General features: G+C 34.4%; 1 protein-coding gene across 5 annotated transcripts in view; it reads right to left on the reverse strand.

Moving 5' to 3' along the window:
- Positions 1 to 19236, reverse strand: part of TBC1D15 (TBC1 domain family member 15) — a 75783-nt gene that overhangs the window by 3008 nt on the left and 53539 nt on the right. For all 5 annotated transcript variants that reach the window (XM_012441406.2, XM_012441403.2, XM_064376988.1 and 2 more), the window contains 6 exons: positions 18776 to 18879; positions 17596 to 17690; positions 11319 to 11435; positions 6654 to 6754; positions 2775 to 2874; positions 2018 to 2115 (listed from right to left, as the gene is read on the reverse strand). In XM_012441406.2, coding sequence (XP_012296829.2) covers positions 2018 to 2115; positions 2775 to 2874; positions 6654 to 6754; positions 11319 to 11435; positions 17596 to 17690; positions 18776 to 18879 — 615 coding nt within the window. The remainder of the gene's footprint in view (positions 1 to 2017; positions 2116 to 2774; positions 2875 to 6653; positions 6755 to 11318; positions 11436 to 17595; positions 17691 to 18775; positions 18880 to 19236) is intronic.

A 19236-nucleotide genomic window follows, 5' to 3' on the forward strand; every position in this document is an offset into this window, starting at 1 on the left:
AAGGAGAGTCTTACCTTCAGCTACAAAGTAACTATCAAGTTTAACATTACATGAATATGACATATTCTAAGTGTGGCTCTTTAAGATAACCATAGGAAGTAAATTACTGAGCCTAACCAATATGACAAATGTTATTAATGCAGGAGCTACAGCCACAAGGTTAAGGTTTACGTAAGGGTTAGATGCATTTTCAATTATTTTTCTGAAATAGCAGTTTGTCACTTTGATCTGAAAAAAAGACTAAAGCTAACTCCTGGAAATAAAAAAGGTTCAGTTATACAGAACATGGAATCAGAAACACCCAGAAGCAGTTCTACATTCTAAATACGTAAAACCCTTGTATCACATTGTATCCCTGATTGTGACAATAACTGAATTAACTACCCCAAATTTATAACCAAACATATAAAATGCTTGATCAATAGCTATAGCTCTTTCTAAAGTCAGATAATACCCTCAAATTTAGGGTCCTAATTTCCCCCTCCTTCATGTACCTAATAATATCTTTTCTGGAAAGATAAAAATATGCACACAAACCGTACAATTAGAGCATACCTGAAATGTGTTTACTTCTTTCAAAAGGAGTAAATCAAGTTGAATAATGTTCAAACTAAATCCAATTGTTGAAAGTTTAATTACAATGCAATTAACCTCAAAGTTTCCATTAAAAGTTTGAATTTATTTAGTAAACACAGATTGAGGAGTTATTCTAGCTATGTGGCAATAATATTCTTAATTCATCCTTTAAAACCTATTTATGCCTGAGATTGCAACTTTTTGAATTTTTGCAATCAGACCTTCATGATGACCTTGAGCAGCAGGATATAAATAACTCCCACATGCTTAGCATTCAAATAATGGAACACTAGGCATAAATGGGTTAACCCATTTTTAACCCATAAATTAAGATACTAATTTAACAAAATTGATAAACATTTAAGTATACTTCCAGATAAAGAGCAAGCATGTGGGTTTTACTTCTAACTTCAGAACAGAGGAAGTGAGCACAAAGTAATCAACTTTTAATCAGCACAATGCCTTGTCTAATGGTAGCAGAGCCATCAATAGCATAGGAATCAATTTCCAGCTGTAAAAACCTCAGAGACCACTAGAGTTCTGCTGTATAAAGTTGTATTTATTATCAAAATGGATTGTCTCCCAGTTCCTTCCTTGGAAGAATTTCTGTTATCCTAAGGTATTATCAATCATTATACCAGTATTCTATTAAAAAGCACACTGAGCTGGGCACAGTGGCATACACCTGTAGTCCCAGCTACTTATAAGGCTGAGGTGAGAGGATTACTTGAGTCCAGGAGTTCAAGATCAGTCTGGATAACATAGCAAGACCCCTTCTCTTTAAAAAAAAAAAAAAAAAAAAAAAAAAGCACATTGATTTATTATTAACAAATATTTAAGAAAATGTGAAATTATTTTGTTTTTCATTAAGGGTTGCCCTGGAACAATAGACACTGGGGATTACACGTGGAGGGGGATGGTGGGAGGGAGACACGGGATGTAAAACTACCTGTTGGGTACTATGCTTATTACCTGGGTGACAGAATCATTCACACACCAAACCTCAGCAACATGCAATTTACCTGTGTAAACAACCTGCACGTGTACTCCCTAAACCTAAAATAAAAAGTTAAAGAAATAGAGTTGCCCTGGGTAAAAAATGGAATAAAAGAAGTACATCAAAAACATAAGAATATCCTCTATGCCAGATGTGGCAAAGCCTGACATAAAGTCAAGTCTCTCAAAGGAAGAACAAAGGCAGCAAACGGCCTAGAGAACTTGTTCTGGGATACCTCTTGGCCCCAAATCTCACAGAGATTGTGATTTGAAGAACAAAGCTCCAAAGACCAGATATTCAGTGTGAGACTAATTTTTAAGCAGAAGCTGTAAGTTCATCAGAATTTTGGAACATTCTTAATTTAGATATTTCAGTAAGGCTATCACAATCCATTTTTACTCTACAGAATAAATTGTTTCTTTTCATAATAATTTAAGGACTTACCTCCCATAATCGAAGAATATCTAGAAAACTAAATTCCCTTTTGAATCTGATTAAAAGCCATCTGAAGCAAAAGTAAAGGTATCCTGAGTCCTGAGATTCTATACAGAAGAAAAAAACATACATATGACTTACTCTTATGTTAATTATGTCAGAATACAGTTACATTTCTCAAATTTTCCTATGCATCTGAGGCAATTCAAAGTCCTATACATTTGTCTTCTACTACGTTAAGGAATCATTTCAAATTTGAAGGCCGACTTCTTTTTAAAAACTAAAAAATAACAAATAATACATTTGATGAATCAAGTTTAAGGCAGAATTATACAAAGAGGGTTTGGTCTCACACTTTTATGGAACCGAAGAAAGTGCAGTAGAGTACATATGTCTTTAAGTTCTTTTTTATAACAGGGTCTTGCTATGTCACCCAGGCTGGAGCGTAGTGGAAAGATAAAAGCTCACTGCAGCTTCAACCTCCTGGGCTCAAGCAATCATCCCACCTCAGCCTCCCGAGTGGCTGGGACTATAGGGATGCACCACCACAACCGGCATTTTTTTTCTTGTAGAGATGGGGTCTCACAGTGCTAGCCAGACTAGTCTCAAACTCCTGCGCTCAAGTGATCCTCCCTCCTCAGCTTCCAAAGTGCTGGGATTAGAGGCATGAGCCACTGCACCTGGCTTCTTTAAAAGAGTTCTTTATATTTTTTTCTATGCATTAACCTACAGTTTGCTGGGTATAGCTCTGATTCACTAAACTTACCTAAGTAACTGCAAAATCCACTGTCCAACAATCGAAGTAAGGTACTCAGTTGAATTAGCTGGGTCTTCATGCCTTGCATTTGCTCTTCAAAATTCTGATGCTTTAAAAGGAAATAATTGTAACTATACAAGTAATATTTAATAAATATTTTATAGTATATAATGACTGATAACTAAAATATGATGTCTAAGGACAAATGCTAAACTTATACCACACTGGTTATCTTAAAAAATGTGTAACTAATCAAAAAGCTAATGTAACACTGAAAAGGAGGGTAAGGAGAAAGAATCCTTGGTCTCAAAACTAAGGATTATTTTTCCCTCTATTCCTCTGACTTAGATAAAGAATGCAGACATAGCAACTGCAGACTGACTAAGATATTTATTTCTTACACAGCATGAAGGACTTGGTGAAAGAAACACACATTTGGGAAATAAATATTTATCACATTATTTCCATTGTTAAATATTCCTTCAAATTACCATATATAATAAAATTAATTTTAGTTTTAATATGTATTTCATTTTAAAGAATTAATTGCTTCTTAGGTTTGATGACATTAGAGAATCTGTAAAGTCAAAACCATTTTCAGGATAATACTAAAACATTATCTGGATTTCGTACTTTAATTCTTTCACAAGTGCAAAGGCTGTATGATGAGTGATACTGCAAGAGACTGAACACAGTAGCAGATATGAAAATCCAGCTGTCTTCTATTAAACAAGACATTTTTGAAAATAAAAAATTTAAAACAATTCCTTGTGCCAGTAAATTTTTCATTAGGAAAAGTTACTTTTCATTAAAAAAATGTAATCTATGTTAAGGTGGAATGTGTTTATTGTTATTATTTAATGAATTAATAAATAAGTGAATACAAATTTCTCAGTATTAATTTTTCACATAAACATCAACAGATATAACCGACATAAACAAAAGCTCATACTGTGGGAGAATGTGAAGGGGTCCTGAGGTCACGAAGTTTGAGAACTGTTGGGGTTCATATGCTTTACACAATCTTCAAAGTTGAGTAGACTCCCTACAAATGCCTGAGTCAAGGGGCCAGAAGGCACCAAAACAGATGCTCTGAAAGGCTTCTTAAATAATTTGGATCCCTTTAACTCATACGTCCCAGGCCCTCTGTGGTAACCTACTGTCCAACCCTAGTGAAAGCCTTAGAACAACATTTCCTCCTTCACACTAACTTTTTCACTTTTATTGTACAACAGTGCTTTATTAGAACTATCATATTAGAAGCAATTCATTCTTGAGTTAAAAACAACTTAAGGCTATTAATTCTCAATAAGCTGTTTCTCTTTAATGAATTTTAAAAACTAGTTTAATGGACTAACTCAAGGCTTCAGGAAATAGTTCCTTCACATTTACAGGAGAGATCTACAGAGAAGGGGCAGAATCAACTCTGATTAGCAGGATCATTTTTGCTGTGACATAGTCAAAGACTAGAGCTGATTTGGGAATACCAACATGGCACAGACATTTGCTACCCACTATGCTACAAAAAAGAAGCACCCCCATAATGACAGACACCAAATTTGAAAAAGTAGTTACTCCTGGAGAAAGGAGAGTGGGCTCAACAATGGATATACAAAGGGCTTCAAATGTGTCTATAAATAAACGTGTCTATATGGGGCAAGGGACAAAGAAAGGAACCAAAAACTACACGGCAAAATGGATGATGAGTATAACAAAGTTCATCAGATCACTCAGTACTTTGTATTTCCTAAATAATAGACAAAGTCTATACCTAGATGTAAGTAAACATCAACAAAAGTAAATTTATGGACATTAGGTTCAGCCACCACAAAAGTAGTACAAACTTACATGAAATAAAGCTATAAAACAAAAACAAAGAATCAAGAAACAGCAGCACAGTTTTAAGGACATCAGACAAGGGAAATGCAGTGAAAAATAATCATACAGATTATTTTGATTGCCACGTATTGCCCTATCATTCAAATATTATGAAAGATGTTAGCAGACAATATACTAAGGAGAGATCTTTTTAGAATAAAGACTAGAAAAATCCCCAGAACATAGTTAATGGAAAAGGCAAACAGAGAACATTTACTGTGAAAATGACAGAACAAAGAAACTGAACCTTCATACACAAAAAAATGACAGACTGTAAAGTATATATTACACATGTTCAGAAAGTAGTCATTACATGAGACCTCTATACATGCATGCACACACATGTGTGTATGTACGTATGCCACATGCATGTATGTGGCACTGTATGTCAATATACATTAACATATCAATGTTGGCTTAGTTTTATTGAAAACTATTATTGCAAGAACTAAATGCAGTATGTTCATCTTAGTTTTATTTCTATTTTTTAGAATATCTACTATAGCAATTTAAACTAATCACTGGGGAAAGATTCACGTGTTTATTCTATAAAAATCTGTTGAACCTTATGTCAGGCATTAGGAAAATTCTGGTATGCTACCAGTGAAACAAAGATATAATCCCTTTTATCAAGGAACATACTAGCTCTGGTGAAAAGAGGATAAACAACAAAAACACAAAGAAGGCAGACAACAGTTTTTATGTAATTAGTATCAGTTGTACAGACCTTTATAACAAATGCCTCAGGTTTCTAGAGCACTGGGAGTAAATGGAACTAAGAAGGTAGGCAAATCAATCAATCAAAAAAGTAAGGAAGTCAAACTATGATATTACCAAATTACTGCATTGATAATCCTTCAAATAATAAAAAAACATTAATTTATGGCAAAGAAACAATTTTAATATTTATGAATTTAACAATAAATGAACACTTTAAAACTATAAAATCTTACCAAATACACATTTAGAAAAAACTGAAAGACGTGAGAACAAGTTGAATCTATGGAAAAGAGACTTGAGAAAATAGCCAAAAGTGGGGAAAATTTGAGGGAGAAAAAAAAAATAGGCAAGCAAGAGGAAAAGAATAGACATAAAGAAAAAAAGAGAAGGGTACCACTTCCAAATTTCACATTTGTATCCCAGAAACTCTGATTTAAACCCTATATTACAGGAAAATATTTCAGATGGTTACAGATTTAAAATGCTTATCTCCTTGCAAGCAAGCCATTTCAATCACAACATAAAGGCCCAGCATCAAGTATATTAGTCTTATTTTGAAAAAATACAGGAACCTATGTAGTCAGATCTTTGGATTTCATGTGCCTTTATCCAGTCTCATCCCTTCTGCTTTTTTTTTCCCTCTAATAGATTGCTTGAAGAGACTTTTCTATTTTATTTCCCTGTCAATATTCTCTGCACTATGGTCCTAGAACTCTGTCTCAAAGATTTAACAATGATAATAAATAAAAATGTTCTTTGTACTAACATGTATATATAGACATAGTTCAATTCTAATAATCACATATTTCTGGGAAAATAACAATAAATTCTTAATAAAGTATCAGAGTTACAAACAGTTCAAACACATCTGGAGAAAAATCAGTTACTATAAGGAAAAAATTCAAAATGTTCACAAAAGGTAAGGATATTACTTGCCATGACTAAGCTTTATCTCTGAAACAGATGATATTAAAGTTCAACTATTCCACAAAACTGAATTCATTTATTTTATCAATATTCTATAATGACTCATGGCTCTTTTGTAGAACATAAGCATTTACTGATATTAAATCCTGATTATTCCTATACTACAGGCACAAACTATTTCCTATATTAAAAACACCAGTATTTCTAAGCCCTTGAATGGCTACTAAAAAGATAACAAAAGGCATGAAGTAATTTTTTTAAGTTCCATCACAGTGGACTAAATATAAAAATCAACCTTATACTATAAAATTATACAACTAAAATTTTCAAAATCAGTTTAATGGAAGGAATCCCTGTTCTTACCATCTGGTCCATGTAAGAGGCAAAGCACCAAAAGGCATCCACTTCATTTTCCATCACATATAAAAGAGGGGAAAGTAAGTCACTCATTCCCTGCACATATCCTAAAAAGAACAGAAACAATAACGTCTCTGAAAACCTAAGCTTTATGTATCCTCCTGTGCATATCACCACCATTTCACTTAAAATTGTATCTATTTTTTGGATTCAGAAATTGGTAGACACTGATGTTCACCAAGAAAAGAACATAAATGAGGGGAGAAACTCTAGTCATTAGTAAGAAAGATGAGTTGTTTCAGATTGAGATGTCAAGCAAAATATAGCTTCCAGCATGTGTCTCAGTGCAGATACGCTATCAAGAGTGGGTAATATTTTTTAACATAGCATGCAAGATCATCATGAGAAAGAAAAGGGGTGAAGAGATAACCCAGGGGAATGTAAAAAAGACAGGTTTAATAAAGAACAGTCAGAGAAGTAAAGAAAAAAATCAAGGGAGAAGAATGTTGCAAAAATCAAGAAGAAAGTTGCAAGCCCAGAGTGATTAAGGATGCCAAACTACCACGAGTAAGCCACGTAAAATAAGAACTGAAAAGGGTTCCACTGCTTTAGCAATCAGGACTTTAGATTCACACAAAAGGAGTTACAAAATTAAGAGCCTCTTTTAAATAGCCTTAATCTAGGTCCTTCTTTCTTTCTTTGTTACTCTCTACATCCAACCAATGCCAGCAACGGGGCTTAATCCAATCACTATTTTGTACCTAAAATGACCACTTAACTACCTGTCTCTTGATGTTACCATAATTTCTCAATGGTGACAGTAATAGAGCCCTTGATTAAAGAAAAACTGGAAAATTAAGGAGTCAGATCCCTCACTTAAAAATAAGAAAAAGTGTTAGTTTCACTTTTTCACCTGAACATGCCAAACTTCTTGCTTCTTTACTTTCTCTTATAAAACCCTCAATTATCCTTCCTTTACAATTTTCAAGACTTGAAAAATTTTCAGACTTAAGAGATTCTTGAACAAATGAAAGGACAAGAGCTTATACTAAGTCTTTTTACTTACACGTTATTCAACTTCGGTAAGTTTTGTGTATTTATTAAAATCACATAGAAATTTCTTTGTTGGTAGCCTGGGAAGTCTGGAAAATAGTCTTTCATTTGCAAATCCAAAGCTTACATTTTTATTCACCAAAAATCTATCTGCACTGAAGCCAGTTAAGAATAAATATTTAATAAAAGGAGGAGGGGATAGTTCTGCTATAATATAAATGATATTTAATTATACATTACTCTTTCTGTTTTGGAGGAAAACTTTAAAAAATGATCTCAGAAAGCCAGTAAACTAAATCATCTGAGAAAACTCAGATCAAACACACAATAGACAGAGATATTCAGATCACCTCAGAATCTCCTAACAAATAAAGGTTCAGCTCAATTCGCTGTGAGCCTCTGTCCAATCATCTACTGCCATATCTTTCCACAGTCCTACTGACCTCACTCTGTGTACACTGCATTCTGCAGGAAAATACAGCTCTACTCACTTTAGCATAAAAGGGCACATGAGTTCTCACGGAGGACATCCTTATAGTACCAGACAACGAAGTTACCAAGACATTTAGGGAAAAAAGCTAGACAAAAGTGACTTGTGACAAAACAACTAAATGTAATCATTTCTACAAATTTACACAGATGGTTTTTAAATAATGTACACTTTTTAAGAAATAAGATAGATGAAAGACTAAATTGTTATCATCAGAACTTTCTTACCAGACACAGTGAAATCAATGATAAATAATAAAGGCTAAACCAATTAAAGCATGAAGGAAATCTAACCTGAATTCAACAAAGTGCAAGAGTACTACTTTACTGAGTCTGACTGTGTATGATCTACAACAGAAATATTTCAAAGTGTGTTATTCAAAAGATTTACAAAGCACCTTTCCTCTCCTAAAAAAGTGCTTTATTATTAAGTTATAATGAATAAAAATTCCTAAGAAGCAAATTTAATCCTTTAAGTCTTCGGCTTTCATATGGAATCATTACCATATTTCTTCTGTTATGTCTTAGGTGGAAGTTGTCAAATTAATCTTCATGTTCTAGTTGCCTTTAATCTGTTTTATTTTATACATGATGTTCTTTGGGGTATGTCATGGGTTGTAGGGGGTGGAATTAATGTACAAATTCCTTTTAATTAAAGCAAGATTAAGAATGTTTAAATTAGCATTCGGTGATACTCAGATTCTTTACTACTGCTGACTGATGCACATCTTAATCAGCACAACTACAATTTCTGAAGTACTTCCCTAAAATTACTTCAACAGCAAATTTGTTTCAGTGTGTGTGTTGGGGGGGGAGAGGCTGAGAAATGAACACCTTATCATCCTACTGTATACTTGCTTACACCAAAAAGAAAAATTTAAACTAAATATATTTCAATTTTCCAGGTTACTGAAGCTTATCCTTTAGAGTATCAAATTAAAAAACAAAAATCTTGAGGATCAGAAATCATTCTTAAAAAACATTAGACACTCTCCTAATTTAATCTTTCATTGGTTATTCAGTATCATCATTACAAACCCTGTAAAGATACCACCCACAGAAACTTTCTGAAGTATAGTATCGGCACTCACTAACTCAAAATCACCCTTCCTTAAGTTATTCTGTCTGCTTTTGATAATTTTTGTCTCCTTCCTCACTACTGAGACTGTATCATAATAGTATAATGCAAATATACCTATACCTCACCTATGGTTAAGAAGCCAAACAACTCCATATAATGAAATCACCTATAAGACAGACTAAATTTACAGTCCAGGTTACTCTGCTATGAGTAAAGAGTAAGAAATGTTGTCCATTGCTTTTATAAAAAGTATCTTGGCTTCTCATAAGGTCAGAGTTATCCACAGAAACCTTAACTATGTTTCAGATAACTGAAATGTTTATATAGAAAGAATGTGATATTAGTATAAACAAACAGAGATGGCAAGTTATCCAGTTAGCTGGTCTGGGAAAATGCCCTAAGAAAACTAAGCATTCAGGAACTCCTGCTATAGAATAGGTATGAATTCCTATCTCAAAATTACCATCTGAAAGAGTGGGGCAGTGCCTTCTATTCTCAAGGAGAATGGTCCTATCCCCTATGGTGGTAACAGAAACTAAAACAAATGGCAAAGGGTTGGGATGCTGAAGGTATACAGATAAGAATCCCAGCCTTCAATAAAGACCTGGGTCTCTACTCCCAGACCAACTATTTACTTGTGTGACCATAAGTCACTCTCTAAATCAAAATCACCTTACTCATAAAGTGAGAATTATTTCCCTACTTCTTCAAAAGGCTATGAGAATTAAAAATCAAATCAAGTATGAAAGCACTCTGTAACCTGAAAAGCACTCTATTAATATTCTTTCAACAATTCAATTTGAAGCTCATTATAGGTGTCATAGACAGAGCTGACTACATTTTACATTTTAAAGAAAACTCCAACTTTTGATTTACTGTCACCAAAGAGGCTGATACCTCAAGATCAAAACAGAGATTATATCTCCCCTAACTTACATACAGGAAACGAAGAGGAATTTACATAGATATGAACAGTGAAGAAAATGTACCCGTAATTCAAGGTTCATTTGGTTTTAATGTGCAAAGTATCCAACCTCCTTCTCTAAAGGATATCTCAAGCATTACTAAAATAATCTAGAAAACCTCTATTTCTATTATCCTTTAGCTAGAAGACACTCACACAGCAGGTCTCAAGTATTTCTAGTATTTCTACTTATTTAAAGGTTGAAGGTCAGACAGGCTGTTGGTCCTTTGAAGAGCCATCTTGGGTTAGCTTGCCTCTTAAAATAATGGTTCCTTAAGTTTTCTGTCCCTTTGTGTCCCTTCCCCACGTAATTTCCCACTTCTGCTTCCACCATCAGTTCCTTTTTTTTTTTTTTTGCCTTGAGACAGAGTCTCACCGTGTTGCCCAGGCTGGAGTGCAATGGCATGATCTCGGCTCACTGCAACCTCCCCCTCCAAGGTTCAAGCAATTCTCCTGACTCAGACTCCTGAGGCGCATCACAAGCCCAGCTAATTTGTGTACTTTTAGTAGAGACAGGGTTTCACCATGTTGGCCAGACTGGTCTTGAACTCCTAATCTCAGGTGATCTACCTGCCTTGACATCCCAAAGTGCTGGGATTACAGGCATGAGCCACCACGCCTGGCCCCAGCATCAGTTCTTACAATGAATTTCTGTAGAGAGATTTACCAAAAAAAGAGTAAGCTCTACATGCCCTACAAAATTTTTGCACTGCTTATCTAAGATATCAAATCAGTATTTTTCTTCACAAGGGGAACAGCATATCAAACAATGGTTTGCAAACTTTCTCAGTTCATGGTTATCATTCTTAGTATCTTGGTAATTTTTCCCAAGGCACTACTAAGTCTCAAAGAAATAATAACTCCATTTATTAAGCAGTTAGGTCAAAACAAATAAGTAAGTATTACGTCCTATGAGCTTATCACTTGCTGAGCACTACAATACTTCTCAAACCTTGAAGTTCAACTAGATACCAACATCCTCATTTATTTTACAAAGCTATTACCCATGTCTAACTGGATTAAAAATGTAAAAAAGTAAATATATTTACATCATTTAAAATTAGGACTTTAGAGAAGAACTTACCCAAATCAAAATCATACATACAGTAGGTCATCAAAATGTCATGAAGCAAAATCAGTCCTGGATTATCTTGGCCTTCATAAAACTTGTTTGTTCTATCTGTTCTGTTAACATCTTTTTCTGAAGAGGAAAATCATCACATATTTGAAAACCTTTCAAAAAACAGATTCTTATAAAGCTCACATATTACAAGTACGGAGTCATTTTTCTTGCTATTAATTTCATTCAACAAGCTTCACTTAATGAATAAAAAATTCATCAAATTCTATTTCCAATATGCAATAAAGTAACACTTCAGAATTTTTTCAAGAATCAGTCCTCCTCTCCTCATGTGCAGATTTTAAAATATTTTTCAATTTTTATCCAAACATAGAAACCTTTTAACTGCACAGTAGAAAACACTTTCAGTGAATTAGAAGCAACACTAATAATTTGCATTAGTAACAAAAATGTCAGTCATTAATGCATGTTATAGATAGTAGTACTTGAAAACTTAAAAAAAAAAAAAAAAAAAGGCTACCACCTAATCAAACTTAATCAAAGAGATTTGTTTCATTCACAATTACTGCATTCATTATAAGAAGTACCATCAAATTCTTTGTCATGTTTCATAATTATCTTTAGGACAAATTATTTCCTTATTTTCATATCTACACCATTTACTTTAGATATCATTATAAGCTGGAAATGACTTCATGAAAAACAGATTTGGAAACATCATCATGAGTGTGTCCAAAGCTGTACTGACAATTCACTTCACAAACACTGATGCCTACTAAATGCATCATGATGTGGGACACTTTACAACAAGGCATTCTCTAAATTTGAATCTCTCAGTAAATTAGGAAGAAATAACTTAAAGAAACTCTTGATTAATTTACTCTAGAATCAACTGTTTAAAAGTGATAACTGCCTCCCCGCAATTAAACTGAATAACTTGAAAACTTTCTCAAAACTCTTTACAAAGAGATGAAGAGGTCAGGCACAGTGGCTCATGTCTGTAATACCAGCACTTTAGAAGGCCAAGGCAGGCAAATCACCTGATGTCAGGAGTTCAAGATCAGCCTAACCAACATGGTGAAACCCTGTCTCTACCAAAAATAGAAAAATTAGCCGGGCATGCTGGCATGCACCTGTAATCTCAGCTATTCAAAAGGCTGAGGCACGAGAATCAGTTGAAACTCGGAGGCAGAGGCTGCGGTGAGCCAAGATCATGCCTCTGCACTCCAGCCTGGATGACAGAGTGAGACTCATGTCTCAAAAATAAAAAAAAGATAAGGAGATACAACAGAGTAGAATCAAACAACACGATATGACATGAGCTTAGATTCTATAAGGGCATTTTTAAAAATTATTAAAATATTTTAGCTTTCTGTTAAAATGTAAATTTGATTTTTAAAAAGCAAGCAAATACAGAATTTTGATGCATTTCTCAAACAAATAAGCAAAAGTAATAACAAAAAAATATGCTATTTATAAAAAATTTCAATTAAACATATCAAAATGGGCCAGGTACAGTGGCTCATACCTATAATCCCAGAAGTTCGGGAGGCCAAGACAGGAGGACTGCTTAAGCCCAGGAATTCAAGACCAACCTGGGTAACATGGCAAAAACCCATCTCTACAAAAAACATAAAAATTACCCAGGCATGGTGACGCCTGCCTGTGGTACCAGCTACTCAGGAGGCTGAAGTGGCAGAACCATCTGCGTCCAGGAAGTTGAGGCTGCAGTGAGCCATGATGGCACCAATGCACTCCAGCCTGGGCGACACAGTGAGACCCCACCTCAAAAAAAAAAAAAAGTCAAGACTGCTTTCGTCTCATTTCACAGTTGATAAAGAATAAATTAATTTTTATTAACTCGAGCATAATTTACATTGTCATAATGCCAATACAGAATATCTGCCTTAATATGTTTTTTAAACATAGTAAAAAAAAAAAAAAGTTGTTTGTATTCTCATGAACTATCAGTATTTCTTCTTGTATAAATATTTAATAGTGACAAGCCAGGTGAAAAGCAGAAAAGGGATAAAAAATGATATATGAAAATGCTATTTTATAATTATTTCTAGAAAACCCATTTCTGAAAAGAAAATGAGTACTTAAGCAAAAAACAAGAAGTTCTTATTAAATCTAACTCTCCATCTAATAATTTGATGTAGCTAAAAAAAAGGCTGAAGAAAAACAACCATATTGACTGACACCATTTTATACTCACCATCACTAACATGAAGTGGGTTCTGAATGCTGCCTGGCAAGCCTGCTCTATTTCCCTTGTCCATTCACTCCCTATTCCTATCTCAATGTTTTTTATTTCTTTCTCTTGCCTGACTCTAGTACCATGCTTAATAGGAGTGGTTAGAGTGGGTATCCTTGTTTTGTTCTGGTCAAGGGGAATGCTTCCATCTTTTGCCTGTTCAGTATGATATTGGCTATGGTTCTTATTGTTTTGAGGTTATGTATCTTTGATGCCTAGTTTGTTGAGGTATTCAGTTTTATGTAATCTCATGCTATTGTTTGATATTTTAATAGTAGTCATTCTGACTGGTGTGAGATGGTATCTCACTGCGATTTTGATTTGCATTTCTCTAGTGATCAGTGATGTTGAGTTTTTCATATGCTTGTTAGTCGCATGTATGTCTTCTTTGGAAGTGCCTGCTCATGTCCTTTGCCTACTTTTTAATGGGGCTGTTTTTCCCTTGTAAGTTTAAGTTCCTCACAGAAGCTAGATATTAGACTTTTGCCAGATGCATAGTTTGCAAATATTTTCTCACATTCTGTAGGAGGTGCGCTTATTTTGTTGATAATTTCTTTCACTGTGCAGCAGCTTTTTTTAAGTTTAATTAGATCCCACTTGTCAATTTTTGCTTTTGTTGCAATTGTTTTGGTGTTTTGTCATGAAATCTTTGCTCATTCCTATGTCCAGGATGGTAGTGCTTAGACTGTCTTCCAGGGTTTTTATAGTTTTAGGTTTTACGTTTAAGTCTTTAATCCATCTTTACTTTATTTTTGTATATGGTGTAAGAAAGCGGTCCAACTTTAATCTCCTGCATATGGCTAGCCAGTTATCCCAGGATCATTTATTGAATAGGGAATCTTTTCCCCGTTGCTTGTTCTTGTCAGCTTTGTCGAAAATCAGATGGCCGTAGGTGTGTGGCCTTATTTCTGGGCTCTTTATCCTATTCCATTGGTCTATGTGTCTGTTTTTTGTACCAGTACCATGCTGTTTTAGTTACTGCAGCCCTATTGTATAGTTCAAAGTCAGATAACATGATGCCTCCAACTTTGTTCTTTTCGCTTAGGATTGCCTTGGTTATTTGGACTCTTTTTGGTTCCATATGATTTTTTTTTTTTTTTTGGAGAGAGAGTCTCACTTTGTCACCCATGCTAGAGTGCAGTGGTGAGATCTTGGCTCACTGCAACCACCACCTCCTGGGTTCAAGCGATTCTCCTGCCTCAGCCTCCCAAGTAGCTGGGATTAGAGGCATGTGCCATCACATCCAGCTAATTTTTTTGTATTTTTAGTAGAGACAGGGTTTGCCCTGTTGTCCAGGCTGGTCTCGAACTATCTGCCCACCTCAGCCTCCCAAAGTGCTAGGATTACAGGCATGAGTCATCACGACTGACCCCCATATGAATTTTAAAATAGTTTTTTCTAATTCTGTGAAGAATGACAGTTGGTAGTTTGATAGGAATGCTCTGAATCTGTGAATAGCTTTGAGCAGTATGGTCATTTTAATGATACTGATTCTTCCTATCCATGAGAATAGAACATTTTTCTGTTTGTTTGTGGCTTCTCTCATTTCTTTTTTTCTTTTTTGAGACAGAGTTTCGCTCTTGTTACCCAGGCTGGAGTGCAATGGTGCGATCTCAGCTCACCGCAACCTCTGCCTCCTGGGTTCAGGCAATTCTTCTGCCTCAGCCTCCTGAGTAGCTGGGATTACAGGCATGTGCCAGCATGCCCAGCTAATGTATTTTTAGTAGAGACGGGGTTTCACCATGTTGACCAGGATGGTCTCGATCTCTTGACCTTGTGATCCTCCCACCTCAGCCTCCCAAATACTAGAATTACAGGTGTGAGCCATCATGCCTGGCCTCACCTACTTCTTTTTACCTCCTCAACTACCATTTCTTGCCTGGACTTTTGCTTTCTACTAACTGGTCTCCCTAGTCCTACTCTTACTTTGATTGAATTTCCACAAAGCAGTAAAAATGATTTTAAAATTTAAATAAAATACTCTTCCTTAAAAAGCTTCAGTAAGTTCTCATCACACTTAAAGTAAAATCCAACTTATTGGCATATATGCAAGATCTAAGGCTTACTGTATAGTTTTGTTTTTAATAAAGTAAATGTATACTGCCCAAAAAGCTTTTGATAATCATTCTCAAAATACTTTTGGGAAAAAGCATTATAGAAAAAGAATGCTTTAAAACTAACTTATTTTACATAAACTTCTACTGGCAGAAAGCATGGAATAGCTGAAAGGCCACTTAAATTAGATCTGAGTATGAATGAATCTGAGCTATGGATCTAACCAGATAGATGGCTTAAGGCAACTGACTAACCTGTTCTGGGCTTCAATTTTATCTGTTAAAAATGAATAAAGTAGGCTAAAGTATGTCTCAAAATTCAAATTACATTATGAGGACTGAAAAATAACTAAATTTTTCTACCAGTCTCCTGGAAAGGATGAGGCTATGGCATGAAAGGTTGAGAACATCAGAGACATCAACATTGATGCTTGATATAAAGGGAAGAGGATATGGCATGCAGAAAGAGGCTTAGAATACAGGCTTCCCTTCCAGTTCAAATATTTTATGCTCAAGCAGGAATAAAACACCAGAATCCATTATTTTTCTTAGTGAAACTGGAAACAGCAAGAAGCTTCAGTTAGACACTTTAGATAACTTCACAACTCGGGACTCCCAACCATTTGCCTTAATCAGAGGAAGGTCACAGTTTTTTCTGGTATCATTTATATTTCAGAAAAAATAAATTCTTTTTGGATCAAAAGTATCACTGACAAAAAGATCTTGTTTTTTTTTTTTTTTTTTTTTTTTTAAAAAGATCTTGTTTTTATGTCCACAAACGGTACCAAATCAGCCTGTTATATTGGGCTTTCTAAATATAATTCAAAGAATTATTTCTTCCATGGGAGGGTGTTAACAGCAAATTCCTCTATTGTTCTTTATGAAACCACAGATATACAAATCCAGATACAACCATAAGAATTTCAAACTAAGTTCCAGTACTATCTAATGCTATCTTAAAACTACAGAGACAGTGTAATAAGAACATTAAACTGGGCTCTGCACTTATTAACCATGTGACCTTGGACAAGTCATTTATGCTCTTCATACTTCAGTTTCTCATCTGTAAACGTAGATTATGAACTGCAAGCATCTTTGTTTTAGACAATAGTTATCCCCAGGTAAATACTTTATTTTCAAATACTAACTAAATTTTATATCTAGAATCATTTATTTAATTTTAAAAATGAAATATATGTATATCTAAAGACGTTCTGGAGGGATATAAACCAATACCTATTAACCATAATTATCTCTGGGTGACAGAAACAAAAATAATTTTTATTTTCCTCTTTTTTTTTTTTTTTTTTTTTTTTTTGAGACGGAGTTTCGCTCTTGTTACCCAGACTGGAGTGCAATGGCGTGATCTTGGCTCACCGCAACCTCCGCCTCCTGGGTTCAGGCAATTCTCCTGCCTCAGCCTCCTGAGTAGCTGGGATTACAGGCACGCGCCACTGTGCCCAGCTAATTTTTTGTATTTTTAGTAGAGACGGGGTTTCACCATGTTGACCAGGATGGTCTCGATCTCTTGACGTCGTGATCCACCCGCCTCGGCCTCCCAAAGTGCTGGGATTACAGGCGTGAGCCACCGCGCCCGGCCCTATTTTCCTCTTTTTGCTCATCTATAGTTACTAATTTTTCTACAATAAACAGCCTTTCATAATAATGAAAAGTTTTTTAAAAATAAAATTAATTCAACAAGCAAATAAAGGTAAACAATCTTTTTGAAAATTTCATACTTTGGAACTGAAAATTAAATATATCAGCACTTATAACTAGACTTACTGAATTAATATGCCTACTGGAAGAGGAACAACAAAGAACATTAACTACACACTGCAATGTACTTTCCTATTCTGATTTCTCTTTTGAGCCCTAGTGCTATAGCATGTATCTTTACTTTGTTAAGCTTATCAAGACTTCAATGTAATCCCCTCTTGCATTTCCAAAGTTGTTAAGATAAAATTACCGATAAGACTTCTATAATCTCTTAACCTCGAATTTCTCTTCTCTTGTTCCTGGCTGACAGATTTCCACTGCAGTTTCATTCTGAAGTATTCATCACTATAGAAAACAATTTGACACCAAAGAAAGCTATTTGAAAACTTTATTTTTAACATTATTTAATTGGGTTTTTCTATAAACAGTATATCAAAGTATTTATGATGATGGCGGGATGTAAGTTTATAAAAACAATAATGAATTGTTTAAAGTTATGACAAATAAGTGACAACAAAAGAAAAAAAAACCTATACATGCCACAAAGTTTATGTGGTAAACTTTGTTCAACTACTAGAATTTTAGGTATGCTTTGACAAAATGCATTGAGACAAAAACATTTATCTCAATCCTTAAAATCATATCTAAAAGTATTCTAGTCATGAAATATTTTAACCACTTAAGTTTTCAAATAATTGTAAATACAAATCTAAGTGACTTTTTAAAAAAAATGTGACGTTATAATTCTATTTCCAAGCAGTTTATTCCAGAAACTAGTTAATGTAAAAATGTCTTAGAAGAACTGGTAAACATGCTGAAAAGAGAAGACTGTCAGATAACCTAAATATGCATATAATGATTGAAAATAGCTTTAAATCAAAGGCTAGACCGACAACTGAGAACAAGATGTTGTACCTGCAAAGTTAGTCTGTGTTTCCTTTCAAGTCTGAGAAATAACTTAAAACAGAAATACTCTTCCAAAAAGAATAAAGGATCCATTATAAGAGTATCAGAAAAGTAACTTAAAGGTAATTAATCTAACTAGCAAATATATTTCTTATGAGCCAATTTTATAATTTCATAATGAATTGTAAAAGTGAATCAAGACGAATGAGATGTTTTTAAGTGTATGTCTAAATAGTCATCTTTCAAGTATGCAAAAGGCTTGTACAAGGCTTACATAAGGGAAATGGAGTATGTTTATCTTCTTTTTATATATTCACAAACATAACTGCAATGAGAGCCTTCTGATATGTATTTCTGATTTAAAATAATTAGAAGGCTCATAATTTTTAAATTAAAACACTAAAAACGAAGTTATATTCCCATTCCCTAGTCTATTCCAAATCTTCATCTAGAAACTCTATACTAACTTGTATGAGTGGGTTACTTGAACCTCTTTAATGAACGTACAAAAGACCATTACTTACGTTTTTTGCTTTTGTAATTGGGTTCTTTCCTCCTTGGTACTGTCCCAGGGAAAATAACCCAGAAGAAATTTCCATGCTTGCTTTCTCAATGCATGACTAAGTCCCTGAAGAAAGCATGCATATTAAACACATTAATAAAAAAGAATATAATACTGTAAGTTTACAAAACTTGCATATTCACAAAACTTACATATAAAAACTAATCTTTAAGAGACTGTTTTATATATACAAATAGTTCAATTCAGTGAATACCATCTCTTTTTAAATTCTAGATTCAAAAGATGTCAGTAGCTGCCAGAAAGTTTAAACAGTACACAGGATAAAGTAAACTGTACAGCAGACAGACAGTGGGACTGGTGAGTCTAAGCCCAATCTTACAGAATAAGGCAAATGCCAATGGAATGCCGGCCTCCTTCACATAACCAACACAGCTTCAAGTACAGAAGAATATCTTCCCCTAG

The sequence above is a fragment of the Aotus nancymaae genome, unplaced genomic scaffold (genome assembly GCF_030222135.1).
Source record: "Aotus nancymaae isolate 86718 unplaced genomic scaffold, 86718_ANA_hifiasm-v0.15.2.pri h1tg000016l, whole genome shotgun sequence".
NCBI lineage: Eukaryota > Metazoa > Chordata > Mammalia > Primates > Aotidae > Aotus > Aotus nancymaae.